This window comes from Mastomys coucha, unplaced genomic scaffold (assembly GCF_008632895.1).
Source record: "Mastomys coucha isolate ucsf_1 unplaced genomic scaffold, UCSF_Mcou_1 pScaffold14, whole genome shotgun sequence".
NCBI classification, from domain to species: domain Eukaryota; kingdom Metazoa; phylum Chordata; class Mammalia; order Rodentia; family Muridae; genus Mastomys; species Mastomys coucha.
In genome coordinates, this window is record NW_022196896.1 from 4,379,776 (window position 1) to 4,399,608 (window position 19,833).

The window sequence follows — 19,833 nt, forward strand, 5'->3', positions numbered from 1 at the left end:
CACCTGCCTCTGCCTCCCAAGTGCTAGGATCAAAGGCGTGCGCCACTACCGCCAGGCCCCCACTTTCTCTTCTATTGGATTCAGTTTATCTGGTTTTATGTAGAGGTTCTTGATTCACTTGGACTTGAGCTTTGTGTAGGGTGACAACTATGGGTCTATTTTCATTTTCCTACATACAGACTACCAGTTAAACCAGCATCACTTATTGAAGATGCTTTCTTTTTTCCATTGAATATTTTTGGCTTCTTTGCCAATATCAAGTGTCCATTTGTTTGTGGTTTTATTTCTGGGTCTTCAATTCTATTCCATTAACCAGCCTATCTGTCCCTGTACCAATATCATGCAGTTTTTATCACTATTGCTCTGTAGTAAAGCTTGACATCAGGGATGGTGATTCCTCCAGAGATTCTTTTGGTGTTAAGAATTATTTTCAATATCCTGGGTTTTTGTTTTTTTCCATATGAAATTGAGAGTTGTACTTTCCATGTCTTAGAAAAATTGTGTTGGAATTTTGATGGAGATTGCATTGAATCTGTAGAATGCTTTTGGTAGGATGGCCATTTTTACTATGTTAATCCTACCAATCCATGAGCACGGGAAATCTTTCCACTTTCTGAGGTCTTCTTCAACTTCTTTCTTGAAAAACCTGAAGTTCTTGTCATACAGATCTTTCACTTGTTTGGTTAGAGTAACCCAAGATATTTTATATTATTTGTGACTATTATGAAGGGTGTTGTTTCCCTATTTTCTTTCTCAGCCCGATTATCACTTATATAAAGGAAGGCTACTGATTTGTTTTGAGTTAATTTTATATCCAACCACTTTTCTGAAGTTGTTTATCAGCTGTAGAAGTTCTCTGGTAGAGATTTTGGGGTTGCTTATGTATACTATCATACATCTGCAAATGTTGATACCTTGATTTCTTCTTTGCCAATTTGTAGTCCCTTGATCTCCTTTTATTGTCTTATTGTTCTAGCTAGAACTTCCAGTAGTATATTAAATAGATATGGGGAGAGTGGGCAGCCTTAACTTGTCCCTGATTTCAGTGAGACTGCTTCAAGTTTCTCTCCATTTAATTTGATATTGGCTGTTGGTTTGCTATATACTGCTTTTATTATGTTTACGTACAACCTTGAATTGCTGATCTCTCCAATACTTTTACCATGAAGGGGTGTTGTATTTTGTCAAATGCTTTTTCAGCATCTAATCAGATTATCATGTGATTTTTTTCTTTGAGTTTGTTTATATAGTGGATTATATTAATAGATTTTTGTATATTGAACCAACATTGCATCCCTGATGAAGTCTACTTGATTGTGAATGATTGTTTTGATGTGTTCTTCGATTTGGTTTGCTTGAATTTTATTGAGTATTTTTTGCATCAATATTTGTAAGTGAAATTGGTCTCAAGTTCTCCTTTGTTAGATCTTTGTGTGGTTTAGGTATCTTTTGTGTGGTTTATGGCTTCATAGAATGAATTAGGTAGGGTTCTTTCTGTTTCTATTTTATGGAAAAGTTTGAGGAATGTTGGTATTAGCTCTTCTTTGAAAGTCTAGTAGAAAGAATTCTGCACTGAAGCCATCTGGCCCTGGGCTTCTTTTGGTTGGGAGGTTTTTAATAACTTTTATTCCCTTAGGGGATAAGGACCCCTGGTTGTTAACTTGACAATATCTGGAATGAACTACAATCCAGAATTGGATCCTAATTCAATCACCTGTGATCCTAATCTGGAGGCTGGGAGATACAAGTTTCTGACCTGGAACTTGGCATAGAGATCTTGAGGATAGCAGCTATAAACGCCAGAAGACTAAGGCAGGGAGATCTCTGAGTTCAAGGTCATCTGGGAAAAAAGCATGTCCCAGATCCAGGTGTAGTGGGCACACACCTTTAATCTGAGCCACACCTTCTACTGGAGACCTACATAAGGACTTTGGAAGAAGGAAGACTGACTCTCTTCTTTACCTGCTTGACTTGTAGGACTGAGCAACTGCTAGATCCTTGGACTTCCATTCATAGCTGCTGCTGACCACTGTTGGGAGTTGGACTACAGACTGTAAGTCACCAACAAATTCTCTTACTATATAGAGACTACCCATAAGTTCTGTGACTCTAGAGAATCCTGATTAATACAGAAGTTGGTACCAGCATAGTGGGGTATTCCCATGACAACCTGACCATGCTTTGGGGAGGAATGTTTTGGAACTTTGACCTAGAAGAGCCATTGGGATGTTAAGAGCTCTGTGGGATGTACTGTAGGAGCTTGGAAGATAATGTTGAGAAAAGCGCAGAAGATGGAGGCCTGGTTTGTGGAATTTCAGAGGGAAGATTAAAAACACTTAACAGGGCCATATTGTTTTGACTGCTGTGATTTTGGTTTGATGGGGTTGAAGACTCAGCTGTGATTAACATGATACCAGAACTACTAAAGCAAAACTTTTGCATTACTGGGACTATTGGCGCTGGTTAGCTGGAGCTAAGAAATTAGAGGTGATTAAGAAGAGACCAGCATCACTGAGGTGAAATCTTCTGGGAAGTGTTTTCTGAGAGCACAAAGAGGCTGTGTTCCAGAGATAGCCAAGGTTGTACCTTGTGCTGCAGCTGGACTAGGTAATGTGTAAGAGTCACCCACGTGGTACTAGTTTTGAAGGCCTGAAGGGCTCAATGAGGAGCAGCTGAGGCTCAGCACTGTGAGGCTATGGAAGGCCATTGGTGAAGGTGCACCCTCAGTTGCAACTGATGGCCCAGGACTGAAGGGGTCATGCAAAAGAGTTGAGGCTTGGCACCATGAAGAGAGCTTGTGAGAGGCTATTGGTGAAACCTAGTTGTAGCAGAAGATAGCAGTGTTTTGGAGATGCCAATATCATTAGATGACCACCAAGAACAGCAGCAGCAGTGGAGTACAGTCATCTGGAGCCTAGAAGACAAGGTGTGTGCTACAAAGTGCAGAGTTGGAGAAGTGACCCAAGCCCTCGGAGGAGCCTAGAAGACTGTGAGAGGATCCCAGACACTGGACAATTGGGGTTTGATTTTGCTTTCGTTTGTAACAGTGCCCTAATATTTTTCCCTCTTGAAGTAAGAAAGTATTTTAGAGGAGTCCACAGCTAAGAGACTTTTTAAGACTTTGAATTTTAAAAGATATTGGATATTTTAAAAGGATTAAACTTTTAATATGTAAAGACTGTGGGACTCTTAAAGTTATTTAGATATTGGGGGTGAATAAGAAAGTAAGGGTTGAGGCTTAATAGTGATGTGTTTGTGTCTCAAGTTGACAAGGGGTCAATTGTATTGACTGGTTTTGTGTGTCAACTTGACACAGCTGGAGTTATTACAGAGAAAGGAGCCTCCCTTAAGAAAATGCCTCTATGAGCTACAGCTGTAAGGCATTTTCTCAATTAGTGATCAAGGGGATAGGGCCCCTTGTGGCTGGAGCCATCCCTGGGCTGGTAGGTTCTATAAGAAAACAAGATGAGCAAGCCAGGGGAAGCAAGCCAGTAAGTAACATCCCTCCACAGCCTCTGCATCAGTTCCTGCCTCCTGACATGCTTGAGTTCCAGTCCTGACTCCCTTTAGTGATGAACCTGCAAATGGGTTAAGTGCTTAGGATAAGACAACTTACTGATAAATTATCTAAGACATGACGGTAAGAATCCTGCGACTGGGAGGCCAGAAAGATGGCTCAGCAGTTAAGAGCATGCAGAGGACCTGAGTTCAGTTCCTAACAACCACATAACTGCAGCTGCAAGGGAGCCGATGCCGTCTCTGGCTTTTTTTTTTTTTTTTTTTTTTTTTTTTTTTTGGGTGGTTTTTTTCGAGACAGGGTTTCTCTGTATAGCCCTGGCTGTCCTGGAACTCACTCTGTAGACCAGGCTGGCCTCGAACTCAGAAATCCTCCTGCCTCTGCCTCCCAAGTGCTGGGATTAAAATCGTGCACCACCACCCACCGACCAGCCTCTCTGGCTTTTGAGGGCACTCAACTCATACACACACAAACTCACACATCGACATATACACATAATTTAAAAAACCAAAAACAAAAAACTGAGACTGACTGGGCAGAATGACAGGTCCTGGCATCAGTGAGAAGATTAAGAGCTTAAGATCACCCTCAGCAACAGAAGAGCTGGGGAACACCCTAGGCTACATGAAAACCTGTCTCACAAAAGGAAAGAATAAGGCCAAACTGTGGCTAAGGCCTGAGCTCTTACTGCTGTTCTGGCAGCGCTGTTGTCCAAAGCACCCATGCAGGAGGAATCAGCAATAGTGTACTTTCTAGAATTCTGTTCAGTAATTACCATACAACTTAATAACAACGTGTAATTTGTGTGTATACATCCATGTTCATGTGGAAGCCAGGTTGACACGCAGTGCTTCCCCGTGACTACCTTACTGTAAGGCAGGGTCTCCCTCTCCGGGAACCCGGAGCTCCATGCTTGCCCCAGAGATCTATTGTTCAGACTGGAATTACAGGAAGGAAGTGAAGTCAGGCTCTCCTATCTGCATGGCAAACACTTACCTACTGTACCACTTCCCTGGACCATGATGTAAAGATGTTAGGATCTCTAAAGTAACAGCTCCCTTATTTTGGAGATCTAAAGGAAAATTTAACAGCTATTTTGTAGAAAAAGAAATCTTCAGAGCTTCAGTGATGAGTCTGTTGTTGTTCACTTCTTTTTCTTACTAATCTTGCTTTCAAAATCTAGATAATTTCTTCAATCCTTATTATTGTAAATCCAAGACACTGAAAATGCTTCCTCATTATTAAATGAACTATGAAAAACTTAGTCATCATTCAATGAATATGTCATATAAATCTAAATCTGATGCAATTGCTTTCTCTCAAATTCTCAACCACCTCTTCTTATTTTTTCATTAAGGGGAGATTTGATCTTTATTTCTTTCTCTATCCTCAAAGTACATGAAATTACTTGGAAGACAGAGGAGGTGTAGAAGGCTCCCTTCTGTTCTTTAGAGTTAGAAACTTCGAAGCAGAAGATGGCTTTACAGTTTTATAAGCTATCTTAACTCTATTCTCATCTGTAATTCACTCCATCCCTGCCCTCTACCAGCAACTGTGTATAGTCTTCTGTCTTGCTCTTCCTCTCCAAGGCCAGTCTTAAGGGCTAGCTATAATTTAGGGGCAAACAGCGTCCTTAATGTCACAAGTGTGGCATTTTCCTGCTAGAAGCATATGGCAGCATTAGCTGGAGGAGTCTTATTCTGAAGCAGGATTTGCCAAACTGTGAGTCAGTCTCAACAGGGAAAATTCTATGGGCTGAGTCCAGCACTGAAAAATCAACCAAGACACAATAAGATGGCTCAGTGGCTAAAAAGGCATTTGCCACCAAGTCTGAGGGCCCGAGTTCCATGCCCAGAAATCACATGGTAACTCCTCAAAACTACCCTCTGATCCCACATATGCCTCCATCATGATGAACACATGGAAACTAAATTTAAAAACTGCAAAAGCAAAAGACTTAACAGTGTGACATCACGTCTACTCAGTTTGTATTGTATACCTATGAGCACATGTACAAAACCTGACAGGAGCACATTTCCTTCTCTCCTGAAACAAGGTCTCATAAAAAAATGTACCTTTTATATTCCTAAAATATGGAAGGCATTTTAGAGATTTTAAAATATGAATATATGCATTAGTTTATTTAAATAATAATGTTGATCTAATATATCAAACAAGTACCCATGCCAGCCCTGAGACAGGTTTTCATTCTTTTGATCTCAACTTGTGACAATCCTCCTGCTTCAGCCTCCCAAGTAGTGAGATTATGGGCATGAGCCTCCATATATGCTCCATTTTGTTTTTAAACAATCACTAGTTGGCAAACATATCAAATTATTTCCAATAGTCTTTTATACAATAGAAGGAGCCAAAATTAATATTTTACTAGACTAAAATTAAAACTGACAGGTTAACAATTAAGGGTGTTTCTAAGTAATAATCTTAGCACAAAATATTTCAAAGAAAAATAATTCTAACTTTTAAAAAGATTTATCTTTACTTTTGTGTGCCTACGACCCCACATCCTACCAAGGCTCCAAGTGGTACATAGGTGGCCTCAGGGGCCAGAGAAGGCACTGCATCCCTGAGAAGGCACTGGACCCCTGAGAAGGCACTGGACCCCCTGGAGCTAAACAGTTGTGAGCCTTCCAGTGTGTATGCTGGGAACCACACCTGCATCCTCAGAAAGAACACAGGGTTCTGAACCCGCTAGCCCTCTCCAGCCCCAGACAGTTCTTAAAAATAGAAGAAAGGGCCAGGTGGTGGTGGCACACACCTTTAATCCCAGCACTTGGGAGGCAGAGGCAGGCAGATTTCTGAGTTTGAGGCCAGCCTGGTCTACAGAGTAAAAAGTATTTATACCCACTATTTGTGTATCTGAATGCAGAGCACAACCTACATTTTCTTGGCTACCAGGAGATTTTTTTTTCTTTTAAATGCAATGAGTGACTGTGAGTAGGGACACCTAGTCCCTCAAAAGCTGACTGAGAAAGAAATGCCTTAGAAAAAAAAGAATCCTGAGTAATGCTTACAGTTCTTTTCAGACTTTTGCTGAGTAGAACTCACATTTAAAACATGGCAGTTTTGGGCTAGAGAGATGCTCACTGGTTATGAGCACTGGCTGCTCTTCCAAAGGACCTGAGTTCAATTCCCAGCAACCACATGTGGCTCACAATCATCTATAATGGGCATTTGATGCCCTCTTCTGGTATGTCTGAAGACAGCAACAGTGTACTCATATACATAAAATAAACAAATAAATCTTTAAAAAAAATTTTAAAAAATGGCAGTTTTATACCTCAACATCAAAGATAGACATTACCTCAGAGTAAAGGATTGGAAAATGATTTTCCAAGCAAATGGACCCAAGAAGCAATCTAATGTGGTCATTCTAATATCTAGTAAAATAGACTTCCAACCAAAATTAATCAAAAGAGATGAAGACACTCATCAAAAGAAAATTCCACCAAGATGGCATGTCAATTCTGATCAATTCAATCAGTATAGAAAGGCAACTTCCTGACCACACCACCAATAATAGTGCAGGCACGAAGACAGAAAATTAATAAATGAAACCTCATCAAACTGAAAAGCTTTTGTAAGGCAAAATAGCTTTTCCTATCAATAGGAAAAAAACAGCAGCCTATAGAATGGAAGATTTTACCAATTCCACCTCTGACTAAGGACTAATTTCCAAAATAGATATATATATAAAAAAAAATCAAGAAACTAGACATCTACTAACTAAATAACCTAACTTAAAAATGGGCTACAGATCTTATCAGATAATTCTCAACAGAGGAATCTCAAATGTCTGAAAAGAGCTTTAAAGGGGGATGTTCAACATCCTTAGCCATCAGGGAAATGCAAATCAAAATGACTCTTAATTCCATCTAACTCCTGTCAGAATGGCTAAGATCAAGAACACAAATGACAGCTCATGCTGACAAGAATGTGGAGCAAGGGAAACACTCCTCCATTGCTGGTGGAAGTGCAAACTTGTACAGTCACTTTGGAGATTAATGTGGTAGTTTCTCAGAAAATTGGAAATCAAATCTACCTCAAGACTCAGCTAATACCACTCCTAGGCAAACAGCAGTGGTGGCGCACGCCTTTAATCCCAGCACTTGGGAGGCAGAGGCAGGTGGATTTCTGAGTTCGAGGCCAGCCTGGTCTACAGAGTGAGTTCCAGGACAGCCAGAGCTATAAAGAGAAACCCTGTCTTGAAAAACCAAACAAAAACAAAAACAAAGCTTGAACTGGCCATTTCCTGTAGCCAGACAAGACTTGGAGGGATTGGAATACCATCCCAGTCTCAAAACCTTTCGCCTATAATATGTCCTGCCTACAAAATGTGCTGGGGGTAAAGGTGGAGTAGAAACTGGGAGTGCTCAACCAAGACTGGTCCAGCTTGGAGACCCATGCCATGAGACAGAGCCCATCCCTGTCACTGCCTGGAAATCCAGGAACCAGAGGTTAGATAAGCCCACATTCCTAGGATAGACCCAAACACCACCACCACCACACCACAGGTAGGAAGGGAGGGAGGAAGGGAGGAAGGGAGGGAGGAAGGGAGGGAGGGAGGGAGGGAGTCAACAAAATGGCTCCTAATGATATTTTGCTAGACTCAGACACAAGCATAGGATGACATAAAGGTAATCAGGTCTCATCCAGCAACTGATGGAAACAGATGCAGAGATCCACATTCAAACATTAGGCAGAGCTTGGGGAATCCTGCAAAAGAGGGGGAGTATAGATTCTAGAAGCCAAAGGGGACAAGGACACCACAAGAAAACCCATAGAATAAACTAACCTGGGCCCATAGAGGCTCAAAGACTGAACTGACAATCAGGAAGCCTGCTGGGTCAGACCTAGACCCTATGCATATGTGATGTGGTTGTGTGGCTTGGTCTTCTTGCAGGACTCTTAACAGTGGGAGCAGGGTTGGGGTGGGGCCATCTCTGACCCAACCACTGGGTTGCCTTGTCCAGCTTGAATACAGGGGAACTGCCTAGTCTTGTTGAAACTTGAAAGACCATGTTTGTTGATATTCCTAAAAGGGCTGCCCTTTTCTGAAAGGAAATTGAAGAGTGATGGAAGGGGTGGGGTGAGAAAAGGAACTGGGAGGAGAGGAAGGAGGGGAAACTTTGAAAATAAAAGGTCACCATTAGCCTCACTACCTCATACCTCCTGGGCTGTAGGAACTACAACAGACAACTAATATAAAACTGCTGTTCCGGCTGGGCGGTGGTGGCGCACACCTTTAATCCCAGCGCTTGGGAGGCAGATGCAGGCGGATTTCTGAGTTCGAGGCCAGCCTGGTCTACAAAGTGAGTTCCAGGATAGCCAGGGCTACACAGAGAAACCCTGTCTTGAAAAACCAAAAAAAAAAAAAAAAAAAAAAAAAAAAAACCTGCTGTTCCAAGAGTAGCAACCCTGTGGCCTTCAATCTTTCAGGAACCAGTGCACTTGGCTGACTGAAGACCACACAGAAAGTTTTTCACTCTATGAGAGTTTATGGATTCTGCCTGTTAAGTTGAATCTTTAAGATTAGAAACCCTTGGAAAATTAACCTTCAAAATTAAGATTTTGGCCTGGTGATGTAGCTCACTTGGTAAAATACTTATATAATATATATAAAGACCTGGGTTTGTTCCCTAAAATCATATAAACTAGGTATAGTGGGTCATCTATACTTATAATCTGAACACTTGTGATATAAAAGCAGAAAGATAAGAAGTTCAAGGTCACCCTTGGCTATATAGTAAGTTCCAAACCAGCCTTACAAACAAACAAATAAAAAAAGGAGTTCCCTATAGTGTAAATTGCTCTAGGAAACAAAACAGAATAGAGGATATGAAATAAAGCATGACTGGCCAATGGTATTACAGGCTAGCAGTCAAACTGCTGCACAGGGTGAGACAGAAGTCTTATGAATTCAACATCAGCTTAGATTATACCTTAGGCTAAGGATAGAAAATTCAATGGGGGAAGGGAGAAGAAAAGGTATAATATGTAAAATACAATTGAAATTTAAATGATAGTACATACAAAGTTAGCTCTAAGTATTAAGGTAGATAAAATTAATCTAGATATTAGGCAATGATATACCTGATTCCAATCAATCAGACTTCTAAAAGGCTTAGAAAATTAGCACTAAATCAAAACAAGATTTTAATTAAAATTAGCACACACCTTTAATCCCAGCACTCAGGAAGAAGAGAAGACAAAGGCAGGTTTCTGTGATATTTGAGGCCAGCCCGATCTACAGTGAGACCCTATCCACATTGTAAGTCATTAGAAAAGGATCAATGTTTTATTTAATTCACTATGTTTTATATAAACATGTTTAAAATCAGTCCTTAATAAATATTTCCTCCAAAAACTATTTTTAGGTATTCAATATCTTTTTGGTTAATAGGAAAATACACTTACATACACATAATTAAAGCATCTTAAGAATGAAGTACTAAGACAGACACATGGTATAGACCAACTTATTTTAAAAGTCAAAGATCAATATGGTCTTAAGAAAAGCAATGCACTCTTTATCTTTAAAAGGTGATATGTGATATCTATGGTACAGAACACATCATCATTATATTTAGTGTAATGGGAGAAAAAAACAAAATGCTGGTATTTTTCAGAAGTCAGCACAGACATACACAAGAAATTAACCTTAAATTTCAAGCATCATCTCAAACATTTGACCTGTTTGTACTGTTTCCAATGAACTCCCACATTGTAATTAGATATAGATGTAATCAGTTATAACCAAAGAATCTTGAAAGATCTTTAACAATTGTAAGGTTAAGAAATCTTTCCACAGTGAATGAGAGAACATTAAAGGAATAAGATAAGCTAAGATAATGGATTTTTTTATTTCAGTCAAGTCACAGAGAGCTGAAAAAGGAGTGTCCTCCATCACACACACTGTTAACTAAGACCTAGATTTAAAAAAAGTTATTTATGTTAATGAATCAGGTGACTGATAAAAGAACTTATCCTCACATATATAATAATGCTTTTGAGATAACATGTGTAATTCACATGCACACATGTTTGCTTGCTCTATCTCTTTTCCCCATCCTCCCCCTACTAATTTTCCAGGGAATGGAAGAGAAAGAGAAGAGGAGAGAAGAAAAAAGGGAAGGTGAGCAGAGAGAAACTACCCTGCCAGAATGTTCCTATTGAAACACAGCAAGCTTTCTGGCTCTGCTGTTAAATTCCATGAGTGGGATAGTGAGACAAAGTTATAAAGACATTCTTGCCAATATCACTAGTGTTGTAGAAACACTGAAAAAAGAAGGAAAAATGTATCTGAATGCTTATCATTCCCTAAGGAATCAGGAAACACAATTTATAATGTTAATGACAGACTTGGAAGTGTTTTAAGATAAATTACTGTAGGTACTGTAGATAAGAGGTTCTGACACCCTGTTAATGATAAAATCTACAGTAAAATAATGTTTATATCAAAGTTGGCACTGAAAGCAAAGAAGGAAGCTCCTGCCCCTCCTAAAACCAAAGCCAAGTGAAAGCCTTGAAGGCCAAGAAGGTAGTGCTGAAAGGGTTCACAACCACAAAAAGAAGAAGATGCGCACATAACCCACCTTCCCGCCTAATACCCTCCAAAGAGTCCATCCAGGAGAAACAAGCTTGACCATTACCCCACCATCAAATTCCCTACACTAAGACATGAAGAAGATGAAAGACACACTTGTGCTCACTGTGGATGTCAAGGCCAATTAGCAACAGATCAAACAGGCTATGAAGAAACTCTATGATACTGATGTGGCTAAAGTCAATACCTTGATAAAGCCTAATGGAAAAAAGAAGGTTTATGTTCAATTGCCTCCTGATTATGATGCTCTGGGTGTTGCCAACAAAATTGGGATCATCTAAACTGAGTTCAGCTGGCTATTTCTAAATATACATTTTTTTCATCATTACAAAATAATATTGATCAGATTCCCCTCTGATCTGATGTTGGGTGAGGGAAAAAGGACTGAAGCTCTGAGGGCCAACAAAAAGAATGGAAACAGGCAACCTCAGGAGATAGGAGGTTAGGGGGACCCTACAGAATGCACCAGAGACCTGGGAGGTGAGAGACTCTCGGGATCAAAGGCGGGGACCTTAGATGAAATGCTGGACAGTTGGGAGAGGGAATGTATAGAGCCCACCTCCAGCAGGAAGACAGGGCATCAAATGAGGGAGAGGGGGCTGATTGCACAGTCACAACTCTAACTCATAATTGTTCCTGTCTGAAAGAATTACAGGGATGGAAATGGAGAAGAGCCTGAGGAAAAGAAGGTCCACCGACAGGCCCAAAGTTGGATCCAGGTCAAGGGGGAGGTCCCAAGGCCTGGAACTATTACTGAGGCTATTGAGTGCTCACAAAAAGGGACCTAGCATAATCACACTCTGGAAGATCCAACAAACAGCTGAAAGAGTCAGATGCAGATATTTGCACCCAACCAATAGACAGAAGCAGCTGACCCTTGTTGTTGAATTAGGTAAGGCTGGAAGAAGCTGAGGAGGAGGGTGACCCTGCAGGAACACCAGCAGTCTCAATTAATCTGGTCCCCTGAGATCTCTCAAGCACTGGACCACAAAACAGACAGCATACACCAGCTGATATGAGGCCCACAACCACATACAGTAGAGGATCTCTGTGTTCATTCAGAGATGATGCACCTAACCCTCAAGAGACTCAAGCCAGCAGGGAGTTTAGACGTCAGGTGGAGTAGGGAGGTGGGGCCATCCACGTGGAGACAGGGTGGGGAGGAGGTATGGGATGTGGAACAATCGGAGGGTGGATGGGGGAGGAGGAATAAAATATGGAGTGTAAAAAATGAATTAATTAATTTTAAAAAAAAGAAAAAAAGAATGTTGCTATTAAGATTAATTACCCTCTACTAAAAGTAGGCATATTCTGTTCAAGCTAAATGAAAAAAAAAAAAAAACTGGCTTTTTTTTCAAAGTACAAAACTACATCATGTATGCAGATAGAAAGAAATTTAAATACAACTTTCAAATAAGCAGCATAAAATAACTCCAGAGGCAAGAAACATTGAAAAATTTTCAGAAAACTAAACCACAAACTCCCTCCACTATATTGAACATACAGTAAGGACTAAAGTTATGTTTTAATTACTGTGCTTAAGAGATCTATGAAATAAAAATGCCTCTAACCTGTAAACCCCATTTGCCCAAGAACAGGTAACTTCCTGGGCTGTTGTTCATGAAAGATAACAAGCCACTAAGGTAGGTTGCCCCAACTGCACAGGATGTATTTGACCACAAGTAGGCAGGAGGAAAAACAGGCAGGAGGTAGGTCAGGATATATGTTTGCCCCTGCTTGGACAAAGGCAAAAAGTACATAGTCTTGTGGATACTGCCTTTATTAGTACGTGTCTAAGTTAACGCATGGCCACTGTCTGAGAATCCTGGTATGGATCTGGCTAAATGTTCATCAGGACAGTGTTTTTAAATAAAGCATGCTTCAAATCTGGTTCAAGATCTGTGGTAGTGGTCTTATTTTCACCCAATGGAATTAACGTTTTTCTGGAGGCCCCAGTAAGATTAGACCACCACCCATGCAAATTCTAAAGCAGGATCTTCACTACAAACTACAGTGCTGAAGGGTCGGCCACCTCAGGAGGTGCACATCTTCAGATGTGCCAAGGCTCCTCACAGGGCTTCTGTTTTCCTGGACTACCAGAGTAAACTGCAGTGCTGAGAAAAGCAGCAGCTATCTACAGAGGCCTCCCCAAGTAAGTCACAGTCTGGTTATGTGCTGTGGGGTCCCAATCTGGGATGTAGATGAGTTTGACAAGACTCAAATACACTCTGGCTCAGGTCAAGGAGCAAAATGTCACCTGCATGGTTCTGGGTGTTTGGAAAGCTTTGTCAGACACATCTGTCTATGTGTTTTCTGGTATGTCTGTAAGTTTTGTTGCAAATGTGGTAGCCAAGATGAATATGGATCAGGGTCAGTTGAATATATGAATGATGTTGATTACATGTTTTGTTTCTGACTGGTCTCCTTTGAGTACGTGGGCTTTTCTGTGTTCCGTACTATTGGTTTTATTTTTGCTATCTGCTGCCACCAGCCACCAACACTAAAGCCACTTGCCATGGCTACTTTGATGGCCACGGCTAAAAATTTATCTCTGAGCTTTCTGGTCACTGGATCCAATTTAGCAGGGACTCTAATGTCTTTTGGGTGTGGGTAATATTAAAGTTGTTTTTTGCTGTTGTACATTACTGAAAAGCTAGCTCTGGAGTTGGACTATGGCCCTCCCTTCTCTAGACCCAAGCATGCTTATTTAAAAGCATTTTCCTCTATGTCCTGGTCAGGCAAGCCACCTGATTCTGTGATGGGGAAAAGAGAACAAAGAAAAACAGCCAAACTTGGTTTCATTTACTGACTAATACCTTTGCTAAGATATAAACCTTATCTCAAGATTTGTAAGACTATCATGTGAACTTTTTGTACACCAAGATTTGAAAGTTTATTGAGTATGGCTAAAATTGCGCAAACTTAAAACTTGTAACACAGAGTGTTTGTTGAAAGTTAAAAGTCTATACATAGGTATCTTAAAGGAACCATGTGTAGTGATACCATTTTGGGATATAGGCAACATGTGGCTTGCCTTACCTGTTGTCCCCAGTCATGACGGAAGCAGCCACATGGCTGGCAGCCATCTTTGCTAGAGTTGGAGAGGGTGAATGTCAGGAGACTTCTCCATGGAAAGGTATCACATGGTAGACACCAACCAAGGAGGTCTCCAAGGTATTTTGAACTAGTATGTATTTTTATATGATAATTCCTGTCCTGAAAACAAAGTCATAAAAAACGAGGTTTATGAAAGTTAACATTTAAAACAGTGCCTTCTTTAATAAAGGTATTAAAGCTGCATCTCCATGCATTTATGTACAAGAAAGTACCTTGTGCTGGTAGCCTAACATTATAATGTAGAGTCACCAGGTGGTATTGGCTTTAAAGTTATAAAGGGGTCATGAAAAGCAGCTGAGACTTTGTACTGTGTGTCAGGGCTGAATTTTCTAAAAAGAGCCCAGGAGAGGGACCCCAGCAGTTTTGGAATGGCCACCAGAAACAACAGCCATAATAAAATGGAGTCAGATGGAGCATAAAAGGCAGGCTGCAAGCACTGCCAAGGCTGGGGCTGGAGAGGTGACCTCAGCCCTTTGGGGAAGCCCAGAGACTATGACTGAATACCAGAAATTGAGCATTGAACTGTTTGCACTGCTGAAATTTTGGTTTTGCCTTACTGTAGTTAGACCCTGTCTCTTCCCACTTGAAGTAAAATATGGTACTTTAAAAGGGTAATTTATTTTTGATATTGCAGGACTCTACAGTTTAGATTTTAAATTTCTTTAAAAGGAAATATAAATTTAAAAACCTGGATTTTTTAAAGATCAGCTTTTAAAATATTTAAATTTATAAGACCATGGGACATTTATAAAATGATTTATATTATAATGTCCTTATTAATATGTAATCTTTAAATACATACATACATGGCTGGCTATGTTGTGGCCACTGCTATAAGCACCAAACACCAGAAACTAGGATATTCCTATCTTATGATGCAGCAAGATAATGACCTAAGCAGTCTGGCAAAGAGCCCATAGAATTTCTCTTCTTACCTAGTCTACCCAGGCTAGCAGAGACTGATTTGCAGATTAGGTCTAACCACCCTGTCTTCAATAACTTTGTTAAGCTTTAGATATTTTGATAAACTGATCGTACAAGAAACTGTAATAGTCTGAAATGGTACGCTAAAAAAGCACCAGGAAAGTAGTTAACAGTTTCCTTATGGACTGTGTGATTTAAAGATTTATTTTTATATTAAAAGAGCTTCAATTCTGAAAATATTATCTTATAAGGCTCAAACTTAACAGAGACAAAGCTGTAAAATCCTAATCTTATAAAAGCTACTAACTTGTTAGAAACTGTGAAAAATGGTTAAGACATAGAAGCTAACAGTCAGAGCTACACTTAAGAGTCGTGCTAAGTTCAAATGTAATTAATTACAGGAATAACCTTTATTTACCCTCCAAAAGCTCAAGGTTCTCACAGTTAAACCTAACACAAGTAAACTTAATAGATGGTCCTCAAATTCTTCAGAGACCTGCTGACTATGGCATTTAAAAAGCTTCTCATTATATGAGAAATTAGAAGGAACTCTAAGGTCTCCAAATACAATGCCCAGGTGGGACACCCACTGTCTCACCTGGGTTGTAGTGACACCAGTCACTGAAAAAAAACTTCCTATGCACAAGGCTGTGAATGCTGTTGGGTTTAATACTCTACTCGGCTTGGTCAAGGAAAGGCCAACCTCTTAAGTTTATCTACAAGAAAATCTCTCAGACCTGGGTGCTCTGCTGTGTGGCTCAAGATCAAAGCTGTGTGCTGTCCTGTATGACAGGTGAATACTGACTATTGCCACCAATGAAGCCATCGAGACCACATGAGCCTATGACAACCAACTAGATAGCATGTATGTCGCTGTCCTTCTAATTTAGACGAAAGCCGTTTGGACTCTACTTCCTACTATAATTATCCTTCTCAGATCTCTGCTGGCATTTACGGCAGTCTGGCAGCAGCAGGCAATCAGCTCCTTCCGAGAGGCTGCAGCTACTCTGTCAGTTCACTTCACATGTGAAATCAGGCCCTGCTTTTCCGAGAGCTACCAGATCTGCTGAGAACAGCAGACAGGTTTCCCTTGCTAGAAGACTTTAAAGACTAAACAAGTCTCAGATGTAATTTTTTTACTGTTCCTTTATTTAAAAAAACTTGCTTTGCAATGACTGTTCTCAATTAAAAGGTTTTACATTTATGTAAGTTCTGAGGATCTCAGAAAGTTGTAAGGTGTGAGGATGTGAAAGCCTTAGTAATTTCTGAGTATCTAAGAAAATGTTTTAAGGTATGTAATACAAGTTGCAGAAATATAAGAAAGATTCAAGTAATAAAGAATATTTCAGATTTCCTCCCTCCTCAAAATGTCAGTTTCAGCACGGATCAGCGGAGGTCTGGTAAGCAGTTAAAGCACCACTACTACCAGTCACAAGCTCAAGATTTCAGTTATCCTTTCGTTATCTTCAAAGTACAGACTTAAAAGTGCTTCTCATCAGGCTAAAAAACACCTCTGTCCAATCCATACATATCCAACTCTCCAGACAGAGAAAAGAATTTTCATGCTTTCTAAGTCAGGAAATAGCTTTTGCTATGACTTAAAGGCACAAGTCGACTCCAGTTGTTTTACAGACACCTGTTAGCTGCCTTTGCCACATTGTATAGGTTACAAATAGTGGTAATGCTAATATAGCTAAAACTTTTTATCTCTTTTTGTAAACTAAAAAATTTATGTAAGCTTCAGGGAGTTGAGGAGGTCATACAAGTTGGAACCACCTCTCACAGGTCAAAGGGACTCCAGATCAGTCCAACCTAAGTTTCCTGCCTTCCCCACCTGCTTATTCCTGAGGGTGTGATGATGCAACCCGCCCCTTCTTGGGACACCTCCTTCCTCCAACTACAAGGACTATGGGCCTGAAAGTTCCAAATGTAAGCTTTTCCTTTATGTTCCTAACCTGTGACTTCTGGCCCAGTCTGTATCTGTCTCAGCAGATATCCACTTGCCTGACAAGACACCATCCCGAAAACAGCTGCTGACTACAAACTGTTCCAAATGGTTGCCAGGATATGCCTGCCCCCGGCTGGACAAAAGCAGGAAGAACAGAGCCTGTGTAAGTGCAATAGACATAGTTTGTAGCCATTCTCTGGTAATTCCTGAGTATAGACTTGACCGGCGTCCATCACCCTGGCCAATATTTAATAAAGCGTACTTCAAATTTGGCTCAAAATTTGTGATAGTGGTCTTATTCTTGACCAGTGGGATTAACAAGACCTCTTTTAATGTGTATTTAATGTGTATGTAGAGCAGGGAACATACACACATTCAAATATGTAAGTATGTTCACATATGAGCACACATATGAAAGTCAGAGGACAACCTTGTGAGGTTTCACCCTCCATACACAGTGTTTGCAGCTGTGTACTCTGCCTCTCATCTTGCCATATGAGCACTAGACTACAGACACAACCTAGCATACCCAGCTTTCTGTGGTGCTGCAGATTCAAACTCAGGCCCCTCACACTCACACAGGAAGTGCTTCACCTACTGAGCCATCTCCCAGCCCTACTTTTTCTTTCAGAGGCCAGAAAGAGATGGATCTGCTGCAGCTAGAGCTATGCGTGGCCAAGTGCTAGGAACCAAACTCTAGCCCTCTGTAATCTCTCAAGCCCGTTGATCAGATCTTAACTAATATTACTATGGAAACAATTTTGATAAAAGACTAAATGTTTCCCTTTAAGATAGGAAGATGGTCAAGGCTATCTGCTCTAACCATTACTGTTCAGCTCGGTGTTATAGACTGCAGTCAGAGCAATAACTGCAGCAAAATGCACCCGGATCAGACGAGAAGGACAACCTTTTCAGTGGATCACATAATGATGTGAAGAAATGCTATAAAATCTATAAAAATCACTACCAGAACCATAATTGAGTGTAATAATACTACAGAATTCAAAGTCAACATATTCAAAATCATCCTTTTGCACATTAGCAATAAACATTCAGAAACTGAAATAATATTTTTATAGTAGCATCAAAAATATGAAATACAGATGCTCATGCATTGTAAAACTATGCCAGACCACCAAAACAAGAAAATATCATTGAGAGATGTTAAAGATGGAATAAATAGAGAGATGCAGTCTTGCTTGGTGAACTAAATGACCCTCTATTATTAAAATCTACCTACCTCCCTTCCTCTCCTGGGAACCAAACCCAGTATCTCATATCACAATACTGTTAAAATTTCAATTTTATTCAAATCTCTCTATAGATTCAACATAATCCCAAACAGAATCTAAATAAGCCCTTTTATATAAATTGATGCAATAATTTTTAAAAATTTAAAATGAAAGAAAACCAGATTAACTAAACCTACATTAAAAAAAAAGAAGAAGAACAAAACAGAGGGATTTATACAATTTGGTTTTGGAATTTACTATAAAGCTACAATAATCCATAAAGTACGGTACTGGTAGAAGGTTAATGGTAGAGACCTGTGTATCTACCATTGAAAAATCCAGGATACCCTACTATCCAACAGAAAAAAAAGCACGTATTCCCACTAAAAAACTACATGTAAATAGTAACAGTAGTGCTTAGCACACGCAAGTCACTTGGTTCAATTTCCAACATGATCACACAAAGAAAAGAAGTAATTTTAAGTGCAAGAGTGTAAATGAATGTCAAAATAATCATGCTGAGTGAAAGACAGGACCATGAGAGAATGGGATAAAATGTGTGATTCCACTCACATAAATACTAAAACATATAAATTCTAGTATTAGTAGTTTCTAGGAGATGACAAAAACAAGAGCAGAAAGAAAAAAGTTTCAAACGATCCCAGTATGTTTTTTCAAGTGATATATTTCATTATCTTAATAGTTTTTACATAAGTAAATATGTTAGCTTTTATCAAACTGGATATCTAATTACAGTATACTGCTGTGAATCACTCTCCAATAAAGGAGAGCGCATATCCTAAAAACATTGTTGAAAGTCAACTCTAGAATGAGCAGAGTTTTAAACACTGGGTCTGAAAATTGCTTAACAACTTCTGCAGCAGACATCAACAAAATCCATCCATGAAATTATTCCTTCATACTCACAACGTCTTTGATGAGGCTGGTGGTTTTACTAAGTTTTTACTAAACAGTGGGTTCCAGATAAGTAAATATCAAAGAAAAACACCAGAAAATGGGCAATCATACCTTGATTTGTGCAAAGGGTCTTTCATAACCTCCAACATAGAGAAGGCCAACATTCTGTGGAAGCAACCTACAAGGTGGGAAAAAAATAAAATAAAATAAAAATCTTATTTATAAAGTACTCTGCCTTTAACGTAAGAATGCATAATAATAAAAAGTGTGGAAACCAGAGCAATAACTTCATCAGTAAAGTGTTTGCTACACAAGCATGAAGACCTGAGTCGGATTCCCCAATATCCAGGAGTGGTGGCAACAGCTTGTAATCCAAGCACCAGGAGGCATAGGATCACCTGCCAACCAGCCTAGTCTAACCGCCAAGTTTGGGGCCAAGAAAGAGAGAGGCCATCTAAAAAACAGAGTAGATAGCATCTAAGAATTAATACCCAAGACACACAGAGGGAGAGGGAGACGGAAAGGGAGAGGGGGAGAGAGAGGGGGGGGGAAA

General features: G+C 39.9%; 1 protein-coding gene across 3 annotated transcripts in view; it reads right to left on the bottom strand.

The window, feature by feature from the left end:
- Positions 1-19,833, bottom strand: part of Rngtt (RNA guanylyltransferase and 5'-phosphatase) — a 211,138-nt gene that overhangs the window by 50,441 nt on the left and 140,864 nt on the right. For all 3 annotated transcript variants that reach the window (XM_031366420.1, XM_031366421.1, XM_031366423.1), the window contains exon 14: positions 19,392-19,458. In XM_031366420.1, the coding sequence (XP_031222280.1) occupies positions 19,392-19,458 (67 nt within the window). The remainder of the gene's footprint in view (positions 1-19,391; positions 19,459-19,833) is intronic.